Source organism: Salmo salar, chromosome ssa12 (genome assembly GCF_905237065.1).
Source record: "Salmo salar chromosome ssa12, Ssal_v3.1, whole genome shotgun sequence".
Taxonomy (NCBI): Eukaryota; Metazoa; Chordata; class Actinopteri; order Salmoniformes; family Salmonidae; genus Salmo; species Salmo salar.
Genome location: NC_059453.1, coordinates 39,666,744 through 39,679,774, shown reverse-complemented (window position 1 = coordinate 39,679,774; position 13,031 = coordinate 39,666,744). Strand labels below are relative to the sequence as shown.

General features: G+C 45.3%; 1 protein-coding gene across 2 annotated transcripts in view; it reads right to left on the bottom strand.

The window, feature by feature from the left end:
• The window catches only part of mmp24 (matrix metallopeptidase 24), a 105,925-nt gene that overhangs the window by 19,692 nt on the left and 73,202 nt on the right, over window positions 1–13,031 (bottom strand). The window contains exon 6 of one of the 2 annotated variants that reach the window (XM_014131593.2): window positions 6,478–6,680. In XM_014131593.2, the coding sequence (XP_013987068.1) occupies window positions 6,478–6,680 (203 nt within the window). Of the gene's footprint in view, window positions 1–6,477; window positions 6,693–13,031 lie in introns of both variants that reach the window. The other variant, XM_014131592.2, reaches the window with a different exon arrangement.

Genomic DNA, 13,031 nt, shown 5'->3' with positions numbered 1-13,031 from the left:
GTTTTCCTACTTACAAAGCATGTAGAGGTCTGTAATTTTTATCACAGGTACACTGTGAGAGACGGAATCTAAAACAAAAATCCAGAAAATCACATTGTATGATTTTTAAGTAATTAATATGCATTTTATTGCATGACATAAGTATTTGATACATCAGAAAAGCAGAACTTAATATTTGGTACAGAAACCTTTGTTTACAATTACAGAGATCAAACGTTTCCTGTAGTTCTTGACCAGGTTTGCATACACTGCAGCAGGGATTTTGGCCCACTCCTCCATACAGACCTTCTCCAGATCCTTCAGGTTTCGGGGCTGTCGCTGGGCAATACGGACTTTCAGCTCCCTCCAAAGATTTTCTATTGGATTCAGGTCTGGAGACTGGCTAGGCCACTCCAGGACCTTGAGATGCTTCTTACGGAGCCACTCCTTAGTTGCCCTGGCTGTGTGTTTCGGGTCGTTGTCATGCTGGAAGACCCAGCCACGACCCATCTTCAATGCTCTTACTGAGGGAAGGAGGTTGTTGGCCAAGATCTTGCGATACATGGCCCATCCATCCTCCCCTCAATACGGTATAGTCGTCCTGTCCCCTTTGCAGAAAAGCATCCCCAAAGAATGATGTTTCCACCTCCATGCTTCACGGTTGGGATGGTGTTGTTGGGGTTGTACTCATCCTTCTTCCTCCAAACACGGCGAGTGGAGTTTAGACCAAAAAGCTCTATTTTTGTCTCATCAGTCCACATGACCTTCTCCCATTCCTCCTCTGGATCATCCAGATGGTCATTGGCAAACTTCAGACGGGCCTGGACATGCGCAGACTTGAGCAGGGGGAACTTGCGTGCGCTGCAGGATTTTAATCCATGACAGCGTAGTGTGTTACTAATGGTTTTCTTTGAGACTGTGGTCCCAGCTCTCTTCAGGTCATTGACCAGGTCCTGCCGTGTAGTTCTGGGCTGATCCCTCACCTTCCTCATGATCATTGATGCCCCACGAGGTGAGATCTTGCATGGAGCCCCAGACTGAGGGTGATTGACCATCATCTTGAACTTATTCCATTTTCTAATAATTGCACCAACAGTTGTTGCCTTCTCACCAAGCTGCTTGCCTATTGTCCTGTAGCCCATCCCAGCCTTGTGCAGGTCTACAATTTTATCCCTGATGTCCTTACACAGCTCTCTGGTCTTGGCCATTGTGGAGAGGTTGGAGTCTGTTTGATTGTGTGTGTGGACAGGTGTCTTTTATACAGGTAACGAGTTCAAACAGGTGCAGTTAATACAGGTAATGAGTGGAGAACAGGAGGGCTTCTTAAAGAAAAACTAACAGGTCTGTGAGAGCCGGAATTCTTACTGGTTGGTAGGTGATCAAATACTTATGTCATGCAATAAAATGCAAATGAATTACTTAAAAATCATACAATGTGATTTTCTGGATTTTTGTTTTAGATTCCGTCTCTCACAATTGAAGTGGAACTATGATAACAATTACAGACCTCTACATGCTTTGTAAGTAGGAAAACCTGTAAAATCGGCCGTGTATCAAATACTTGTTCTCCCCACTGTATATAGTTTTTGAATAGGTACACTACCATTCAAATGTTTGGGGTCACTTAGAAATGTCCTTGTTTTTGAAAGAAAAGCAATTTTTTTGTCCATTAAAATAACATCAAATTGATCTGAACTAAAGTGTAGACATTGTTAATCTTGTAAATGACTATTGTAGCTGGAATATCTACATAGGCGTACAGAGGCCCATTATCAGCAACCATCACTTCTGTGTTCCAATGGCACGTTGTGTTAGCTAATCCAAGTTTATCATTTTAAAAGGCTAATTGATCAATAGAAAACCCTTTTGCAATTATGTTAACACAGCTGAAAACTGTTGTTCTGATTTAAAGAAGCAATAAAACTGGCCTTCTTTAGACTAGTTGAGTATCTGGAGCATCAGCATTTGTGGGTTCGATTACAGGCTCAAAATGGCCAGAAACAAAGACCTTACTTCTGAAACTTGTCAGTCTATTCTTGTTCTGAGAAATGAATGCTATTCCATGCGAGAAATTGCCAAGAAACTGAAGATCTCATACAACGCTGTGTACTACTCCCTTCACAGAACAGCGCAAACTGGCTCTAACCAGAATAGAAAGAGGAGTGGGAGGCCCTGGTGCACAACTGACCAAGAGGACAAGTACATAAGTGTCTAGTTTGAGAAACAGATGCCTCACAAGTCCTCAACTGGCAGCTTCATTAAATAGTACCCGCAAAACACCAGTCTCAATGTCAACAGTGAAGAGGTGACTCCGGGAGGCTGGCCTTCTAGATGCCTCCCGAGGGGCACAGTTATCTAAAACACTGCATCGCAGTGCTAGCTGTGCCACTAGAGATTCTGGGTGTGAGTCCAGGCTCTGTCACAGCTAGCTGCGACCGGGAGACCCATGGGGCGGCGCACAATTGGCCCAGCGTCGTCTGGGTTACTGGAGGGTTTGGCCGGCAGGGATGTCCTTGTCCCATGGCTCACTAGCGACTCCTGTGGTGGGACTGGTGCAGTGCACGCTGACACGGTTGCCAGGTGTATGGTGTTTCCTCCGACACATTGGTGCGGCTGGCTTCCGGGTTGTATGGACCTCGCTTTGTGCACAGGGGCATTGTCATGCTGTAACAGGAAAGGTCCTTCCCCAAACTGTTGCCACAACAGGGCCTGTTTAGCCCTGTCCGGGGGTGTCATCGGATGGAGCCACAGTGTCTCCTGACCCCTCCTGTCTCAGCCTCCAGTATTTATGCTGGGGGCTAGGGTCAGTCTGTTATATCTGGAGTATTTCTCCTGCCTTATCTGGTGTCGTGTGAATTTAAGTATGCTCTCTCTAATTCTCTCTTTCTTTCTTGTTCTCTCTGAGGACCTGAGCCCTAGGACCATGCCTCAGGACTACCTGGCATGATGACTCCTTGCTGTCCCCAGTCCACCTGGCCGTGTTGCAGCTCCAGTTTCAACTGTTTTCCTGCGGCTATGGAACCCTGACCTGTTCACTGTGATTACTATTATTTAACCATGCTGGTCATTTATGAACATTTGAACATCTTGGCCATGTTCTGTTATAATCTCCACCCGGCACAGCCAGAAGAGGACTGGCCACCCCTCATAGCCTGGTTCCTCTCTAGGTTTCTTCCTAGGTTCTGGCCTTTCTAGGCAGTTTTTCCTAGTCACCGTGCTTCACCTGCATTGCTTGCTGTTTGGGTTTTAGGCTGGGTTTCTGTACAGCACTTTGATATATCAGCTAATGTAAGAAGGGCTTTATAAATAAATTTTATTTGAAAAGCACAGAATCGTCTAAATGTCACTGTATACTGTAGCATTAACATTTCCCTTCACTGGAACTAAGGGGCCTAGCCTGAACCATGAAAAACAGCCCCAAATCATTATTTCTCATCCACCAAACTTTACAGTTGGCACTATGCATTCGGGCAGGTAGTGTTTTCCTAGCATCTGCCAAACTCAAATTAGTTCTTCGGACTGCCAGATGCTGAAGTGTGATTCATCACTCCAGAGAACACGTATCCACTGCTCCAGAGTCCTGTGGTGGTGAGCTTTACACCACTCCAGCCGCCACTTGGCATTGCGCATGGTGATCTTAGGCTTGTGTGCGGCTGCTCGGCCATGGAAACCCATTTCATGAAGGTCCCGGCGAACAGTTCTTGTGCTGACGTTGCTTCCAGAAGAACTTTGGAACTTGGTAGTGAGTGTTGCAGCCACGGACAGATGATTTTTACGTGCTTCAGCACTCGGCAGTCCCGTTCTGTGAGCTTGTGTAGCCTACCACTTCGTGGCTGAGCCGTTGTAGCTGTTGGGAAGGTGGTATTGACGGTGCCACTATGGCGGTGCCACGTTGAAGGTCACTGAGCTCTTTAATACGTGCCATTCTACAGCCAATGTATGTCTATGGAAATTGCATGGCCGTGTGCTGGATTTTATACACCTTTCTGCAATGGGTGTGGGTGAAATAGCCGAATCCACTAATATGAAGGGGTGTCAACATCCTTTTGGCTATGTGGTGTACGTTAATCAGAAACAACAATGTCATGCACCCACTAGTGTTCAAAAAGTTTTTAGTGCTCCAAAAATGGTGGTGTCATTTGTATTTTGAATTACAGTACATTACTGGCAGCAATCGGCCAGTAAGTTGTTGTACATTTTTACGACAAGGTTTATAGAATTCCTAAAATACAGTATATTACTGTATTCTGTGAGGGTACAGCATTCTCACTCACAGGTGCAACAAATATAGCATCTTACAAGGCACGCCTTAAAATATGTTAATGAGCCAGAGACTCCTTCCCCGCCCACAACATTTTCCCACAATGCACCATCATTAATTCCTTAAAACACATTTAAGGTATTTTGCTGTGCATTCTACCATGTTTTACTGTTGAAGTTACAGAAAAGTCTTACTGTGCTATAAAACACATTTACGGTATTTTAATGTGCATTCTACAGTGTTTTACTGTTGAAATTACAGAAACATATTACACTGTATAATAGTTATTGCGAATACAGATATACATTCAAAGTAAGGAGTGTTTAGGCAATATTGAGAAGTGCAGATTTAGGCAATATTGAGTTGGCATGTGTTTTAAATTCAAAGGGTCTTTTTCCAGGACACAGATTAAGCCTAGGCCCAGACTGCAAAGTACTTACAGATTCTCTATTGAGCATGCTATTTAGTCCAGGACTCCCATAGTTTAATCAGTGTTAACTGTGTTAGTCAATAGTAATGTCATTACTACATAGTACTATACTTACTAAGGGATTTTACCATTATGGTTACTCTGGTATAAGTCAACTATCATCAAAATGTGACTAAATATTCCATTGTGAACAAATTGCAAGGGGCAGGGGTTACTAATAAGTATTCAATTTATGTACATGGGTACATTTCCTATTGATTTGTTTATGAACACTGAACATGTAACAACCTATGCTGTAGTAAGTAAACTTACTGTGTGTGCATTCATACGCCTTAAACATGCCTCCAAAAAAGAGCTCCTAAACAGGAATATACAGTTTGTATCAATAAAGGCCAGGTTTTATTGATGTGTGTTAACATTCATCAGATAGCGGAGGAGTGACCTTTTAAGACATTTAGGCAAAGATCAAATACATCAAACAGGGTTTGTCTACTCTACGCACTGCTCAGTATGAAATAAAAAAAGACAAGTACCAATGCAAGTTTACCTTCGTTAAATTAAAGCACATTATCTGGTGACTAACTTGGTGATGGGGAAAAGGCCAATTGAGTGCGACACCAGCTACAGATTAGCTTATTACTGTAAAAAGTGATCTGAAGAGGGAGGTTCTACATCCGATCATGAGAGAAATACTAGAATACAAACTCATACTACTGTATATGTAATAACCAGAGAACCAATACTTTGGAACGTTGTTGGTACCCTTGCAAAATCTAAGAGCTCCCTACAGTGTGAGAAGCTCTTCAGCATTGCTGAAACCCTTAAGTCAAACAAAAGGTTCAATATGGTTTTGATTCAATAGGGTGTTGTTGTCATCTTATGTGAGTCCGGTAAAAGAAAACACTATACTACCACTACCAACCAAGGCACGTGAACTGAAGAACAAATTGAATGTGCAGGAGATATTTAACCACTCTTGGAGGAAAATGGCACTGACACATTTTTGAGTTGGGAACAAGGCAAAATTAAAGCAACTCCTATTGTGTTAAATTCAATGCTCCAAAAGTGTTTATTTTGGGAAAGGGAAAACGTAGTCAGTTTCACAACGGAATGCATTCAAATTAAATGTGTCTTCTGCATTTAATCCAACCGCTCTGAATCAGAGATGCCTTAATCGACATCATCGGTGCCCAGGGAGCAGTTGTTGTTGGGGTTAACTGCCTTGCTCAAGGGAAGAACGGCTGATATTGCTACTTTGCCGGCTCAAACAATCAACCTTTGCTTACTATCCCAACACTCTAACTGCTAGGCTACCTGCTGCCCCAAATTATAAAAGGATTGTCCTACACAACACAGACTTAATGTTACACTTTGTAAAGTGTTCGCTTTATAAAAGCAGTCTCACCCAATGATTTATATATACACTACATGACAGGGGGCGCTGTTTTGAAGTCACCGCGCCTCCATCTTAGCACTCCCCCAGCAGTGTAAAAAATATTTTGAAAGCTATAGAAATGCAGTTAAAAATGTCTACATTTGTTTTTGCCACGTTTATTTTACTACAGACACCGTAATGCATACGTTTAAATGATATTATGTGAGCTAAACATCAAAATGAAAAATGAAAAAATGTATACAAATTTTTGTCCTTGAAATATTTCAGTGAAATACTGTGGAATTCCATTCATTTCTATGGATGACTGCTTTTCTGAGGAGTGCCAATATGGCCGACCGGTGGATTCAAAGTCTCTCATTGGCCAATACATGGCATCAGCAATCCAGGGTTTATATACATCGTTGGTCTCACCTTGAAGACAAACATCTCGCGTCTGAAGAAGGCCACGGTGTTGAAGTTGCCATCACAGATGTTGGGTTTGCCATTGGGGAAATAGGGCCTGTCACCGGAGGGCGGACGTGGTGGGCGGGACTGACGGTCGTGTTTCCTCTCTGAGGTGGGGTGGGTTCGGCGAGCGGGCAAGGTGGGCAGTGGCCGTGTAGGCTCCAGCATGGCTGTAGGGACACCTGCACACAGAGGCACACTCATAAGAACAGGCTTTCAAAAAGCTCTCGTCATTCCTAGATCTCTCTATCCTCTAATTTAGTCTAGTTCCTGCTGTAATAACAATATATTAACACCAATTTGTATCCTCCACAATGAAATCAGAGGGGGGACTATGGATCTGTCTCAGTCTGTTTGTACGTACGTTAGTCACACACGATATTTCATGCCGGCTCTCTTGCCATAGAAAGCCGGCATGTACAAAATTACACTGATTGACCCAAGGGGGGTCGCTATAGTAATCAACTGAAAATCCAGACTTTGAAAAAGCATATCTCCTGTCCCGTTTCAGCTAGAATTTTTGTCAATAATTGGCCCAAGGGAGGCACAGACATGACGATAGAGGTAGTATAAACCAGCCTTTGAAATCTTTGGTTGTTTTTACTACACTACCGTATTCACTCTGTATAGCACATGGCCTCACGTGAATCCTTAAAGAGATGGGTGGGGCTAAAGCTTAAGAGGGTGTGGACGAAGAAGAGCTCTCCAGTAGTTGTGCCAAACCATAGCCAGCTACATTCTCTAACATAGTCAACAACGCGCCCACTGCTAGCTAGCTAACCCTACCAGCTAGCTGTATCATTTTTAGTCAATAAGATTTTTGCAACGTTAGCTTAACTTTCTGAACATTCGAGATGTGTAGTCCACTTGTGTAGCTAGCAGGGCTGACTTTGTTTTAGCTAGCCAACGTTTAATTACTTCTGCGTTATGAACTAGACACGGACACGAATGATCCATTGGTAGCTTGTTGTTACCAAGTATTGGTGCTAACCGTGTGTTATAGGATGCTAGCATGCTAGTTAGCTAGTTAGCTACGGCATCATAGGACACGGTGCACTAGGTGGGTTTTCACGGAAGAATACTGTACCAAGTTATCTAGCGGAATAAACTAAGTTTGAGCCTATTCCTGGAAACATTGAACCACTGTAGTTTACATCAATTTTAATTTCTAGTGGTAGCTAGAAAAGTTATATCTTAGCGTTTCAGTGTTTCAGTGAATTGTTAGTGAGGGAGGCCCTGCTCTCGCGCATCCCCAGTTGTTTAGTTAATTTTCATGCCAATCTCCTTTGCATTAGCGTAGCCTCTCCTGTAGCCTATCAACTATGTGTCGGTCTATCCCTGTTCTCTCCTCTCTGCACAGGCCATACAAACGCTTCACATCGCGTGGCTGCTGCCACTCTAACCTGGTGGTCCCAGCGCGCACGACCCACGTGGAGTTCCAGGTCTCCGGCAGCCTCTGGAACTGCCGGTCTGCGGCCAACAAGGCAAGAGGGTCGAGTTCATCTCAGCCTATGCTACCCTCCAGTCCCTCGACTTCTTGGCGCTGACGGAAACATGAATTACCACAGAAAACACTGCTACTCCTACTGCTCCCTCCTCGTCTGACCACGTGTTCTCGCACACCCCGAGAGCATCTGGTCAGTGGGGTGGTGGCACTGGAATCCTCATCTCTCCCAAGTGGACATTCTCTCTTTCTCCCCTGACCCATCTGTCTATCTCCTCCTTTGAATTCCATGCTATCACAATCACTAGCCCATTCAAGCTTAACATCCTTACCATTTATCGCCCTCCAGGTTCCCTTGGAGAGTTCATCAATGAGCTTGACGCCTTGATAAGTTCCTTTCCTGAGGATGGCTCACCCCTCACAGTTCCGGGTGACTTTAACCTCCCTACGTCTAACTTTGACTCATTTCTCTCTGCCTCCTCCTTTCCACTCCTCTCCTCTTTTGACCTCACCATCTCACCGTCCCCCCTACTCACAAGGCAGGCAATACGCTTGACCTCATCTTCACTAGATGCTGTTCTTCTACTAATCTCACTGCAACTCCCCTCCAAGTCTCCGATCACTACCTTGTATCCTTTTCCCTCTCGCTCTCCTCCAACACTACTCACTCTGCCCATACTCAGATGGTATTGCGCCGTCGCAAACTTCGCTCTCTCTCTCCTGCTACTCTCTCCTCTTCCATCCTATCATCTCTTCCCTCTGCTCAATCCTTCTCCAACCAATCTCCTGATTCTCCTCAACCCTCCTCTCCTCCCTTTCTGCATCCTTTGACTCTCTATGTCCCCTATCCTCCCGACCGGCTCGGTCCTCCCCTCCTGCTCCGTGGCTTGACGACTCATTGCGAACTCACAGAACAGGTCTCCGGGCAGCCGAGCGGAAATAGAGGAAAACTAGCCTCCCTGCGGACCTGGCATCTTTTCACTCCCTCCTCTCGACATTTTCCTCCTCTGTTTCTGCTGCTAAAGCCACTTTCTACCACTCTAATTTCCAAGCATCTGCCTCTAACCCTAGGAAGCTCTTTGCCACCTTCTCCTCCCTCCTGAATCCTCCTCCCTCCCCCTCCCCCCTCCTCCCTCTCTGCAGATGACTTCGTCAACCATTTTGAAAAGAAGGTCGACGACATCCGATCCTCGTTTGTTAAGTCAAACGACACCGCTGGTCCTGCTCACATTGCCCTACCCTATGCTTTGACCTCTTTCTCCCCTCTCTCTCCAGATGAAATCTTGCGTCTTGTGACGGCCGGCCGCCCAACAACCTGCCCGCTTGACCCTATCCCCTCCTCTCTTCTCCAGACCATTTCCGGATACCTTCTCCCTTACCTCACCTCGCTCATCAACTCATCCTTGACCGCTGGCTACGTCCCTTCCGTCTTCAAGAGAGCGAGAGTTGCACCCCTTCTCAAAAAACCTACACTCGATCCCTCCGATGTCAACAACTACAGACCAGTATCCCTTCTTTCTTTTCTCTCCAAAACTCTTGAACGTGCCGTCCTTGGCCAGCTCTCCTGCTATCTCTCTCAGAATGACCTTCTTGATCCAAATCAGTCAGGTTTCAAGGCTGGTCATTCAACTGAGACTGCTCTTCTCTGTGTCACGGAGGCTCTCCGCACTGCTAAAGCTAACTCTCTCTCCTCTGCTCTCATCCTTCTAGACCTATCTGCTGCCTTTGATACTGTGAACCATCAGATCCTCCTCTCCACCCTCTCCGAGTTGGGTATCTCCGGCGTGGCTCACTCTTGGATTGCGTCCTACCTGACAGGTCGCTCCTACCAGGTGGCGTGGCGAGAATCCGTCTCCGCAAGACGTGCTCTCACCACTGGTGTCCCCCAGGGCTCAGTTCTAGGCCCTCTCCTATTCTCGCTATACACCAAGTCACTTGGCTCTGTCATATCCTCTCATGGTCTCTCCTATCATTGCTACGCAGACGACACACAATTAATCTTCTCCGTTCCCCCTTCTGATAACCAGGTGGCGAATCGCATCTCTGCATGTCTGGCAGACATATCATTGTGGATGACGGATCACCACCTCAAGCTGAACCTCGGCAAGACGGAGCTGCTCTTCCTCCCGGGGAAGGACTGCCCTTTCCATGATCTCGCCATCACGGTGGACAACTCCATTGTGTCCTCCTCCCAGTGCTAAGAGCCTCGGCATGACCCTGGACAACACCCTGTCGTTCTCCGCTAACATTAAGTCGGTGACCCGATCCTGTAGGTTCATGCTATACAACATTCGCAGAGTATGACCCTGCCTTACACAGGAAGCGGCGCAGGTCCTAATCCAGGCACTTGTCATCTCCCGTCTGGATCACTGCAACTCACTGTTGGCGGGGCTCCCTGCCTGTGCCATTAAACCCCTACAACTCATCCAGAACGCCGCAGCCCGTCTGGTGTTCAACCTTCCCAAGTTCTCTCACGTCACCCCGCTCCTCCGCACACTCCACTGGCTTCCAGTTGAAGCTCGCATCTGCTACAAGACCATGGTGCTTGCCTACGGAGCTGTGAGGGGAACAGCACCTCCGTACCTTCAGGCTCTGATCAGGCCCTACACCCAAACAAGGGCACTGCGTTCATCCACCTCTGGCCTGCTGGCCCCCCTACCTCTGCGGAAGCACAGTTCCCGCTCAGCCCAGTCAAAACTGTTCGCTGCTCTGGCACCCCAATGGTGGAACAAGCTCCCTCACGACGCCAGGACAGCAGAGTCAATCACCACCTTCCGTAGACACCTGAAACCCCACCTCTTTAAGGAATACCTGGGATAGGATAAAGTCCTTCTAACCCCCCCCCTTCTAACCCCCCCCCCCCCCCCAAAAAAAAAGATATAGATGTACTATGGTAAAGTGGTTGTTCCACTGGATATCATAAGGTGAATCCACCAATTTGTAAGTCGCTCTGGATAAGAGCGTCTGATAAATGGCGTAAAAGTAAATGTAATTTTCTAAAAAGTGGGGTTACAAGTTTAACTTTCTACCATAAAGTTTAACTTTCAAAGCAGAATTACTTTCCCATTGTTCCTCAGCTGTATTGTATGATATACAATTTTCTAGCTCTGAGTTGCTACTTTTATCCAATGTAAAACACACAATTTCAAATTTTGCTACATAAGACTGAATTGAGCCGGTCGGTCACATCTTAATACTGCAATCTAGTAGCCAACGCTGGCAAATTTTTCACCGGGCCAGCTTGTCTCTGTCTGATATTATTCTGTTGCCTACGCAGCATCTGGGTGCTCATTATATATTTAAAAAACAGCCCTACATCTACCCTATAGCTAAATAAATAACTAAATAGCAATATATATATATATATTATTTTACCCCCAATTTCGATCTTGTCTCATCTCTGGAACTCCCCAACGGGCTCAGGAGGTGAAGGTTGAGTCATGCGTCCTCCAAAACATGACCCGCCAAACCGCGCTTCTTAACACCCACCCTCATAACCCGAAAGCCAGCCGCACCAATGCGTTGGAGGAAACATCATTCAACTGACGACCGCAGTCAGCCTGCAAACGCCCGGCCCGCCACAAGGAGTCGCTTGAGTGCAATGAGCCAAGTAAAGCCTCCCTGGCCAAACACCCCCCTAACCTGGATGAAGCTGGGCAAATTGTGCGCCGCCCTATGGGACTCCCGATCACGGCCGGTTGTGATTCAGCCCGGGATCGAACCCGGGTCTGTAGTGACGGCTCTAGCACTGCGATGCAGTGCCTTAGACCGCTGCGCCACTCTGAGGCCAACTTAGTAATATTTAATGATGTTTTGCCAGCTAGATTGATCTGTTAGAATATCTCATTTTAATTCAAGAAGATGGACAAGCAAGACTGATAGAGTGAGAGGTGGAAATACATTATACTACAGGTAGGGATGCAGGCAGAGGATGATGATGTAGGCCTACAGCAAAAGTTTAAAAAAAGTTAGCCCAACTAGGTAATCATTAATTATTTGCATTATCTCAATTATCATTCTGTCACTGCATGACAATGCACATTTGTTATAGCCTACAATTGTTATTGTCTTTGAAGACAAAAACAAGACATGTATTTTGGGGAAATGCTCTAAATAGCAAGTTGTTCAGTTGTCTATTTTCATACCAATAGGTCTATATGAAACCAAAATTAAACTAGCCTACTGGGTGAATAAATGAAAATAACAATTAGCCTTACAGCTATCACAACCTATATTTTAATAGCAATAAAACCACTTTAAGTTTCGAATGGTCACCAAAAAAAAGGGTTCCCCACCTCCTAATTCCCAATTCCCGCGTGGCGCTGGATTTTATTTTAAGGAAACGCTACAGATGGCTATATCGAACCGCTAATACAGGATTGGTAAAGGCCCAGTGCACTACTTTTGTGATTTTTTTAAAATTTCTTCCCCCCCAATCTTTTTAGATACAGTTGAAGTCAGAAGTTTACATACACTTAGGTTGGAGTCATTAAAACTCTGTTTTTCAACCACTCCACAAATTGTTGTTAACAAACTATAGTTTTGGCAAGTCGGTTAGGACATCTACTTTGTGCATGACACAAGTAATTTTTCCAACAATTGCTTTTCAGACAGATTATTTAACTTATAATTCACAGTATCACAATTCCAGTGGGTCAGAGGTTTACATACACTAAGTTAACTGTGCCTTTAAACAGCTTGGAAAATTCCAGAAAATGATGTCATGGCTTTAGAAGCTTCTGATAGGCGAATTGACATAATTTGAGTCAATTGGAGGTGTACCTGTGGATTTATTTCAAGGCCTACCTTCAAACTCTGTGCCTCTTTGCTTGACATCATGGGAAAATCAAAAGAAACCAGCCAAGACCTCAGAAAAATAATTGCAGACCTCCAGTCTGGTTCATCCTTGGGAGCAATTTCCAAATGCCTGAAGGTACCACGTTCATCTGTCCAAACAATAGTACGCAATTATAAACACCATGGGACCACACAGCCGTCATACCGCTCAGGAAGGAGACATGTTCTGTCTCCTAGAAATGAACGTACTTTGGTGCGAAAAGTGCAAATCAATCCCAGA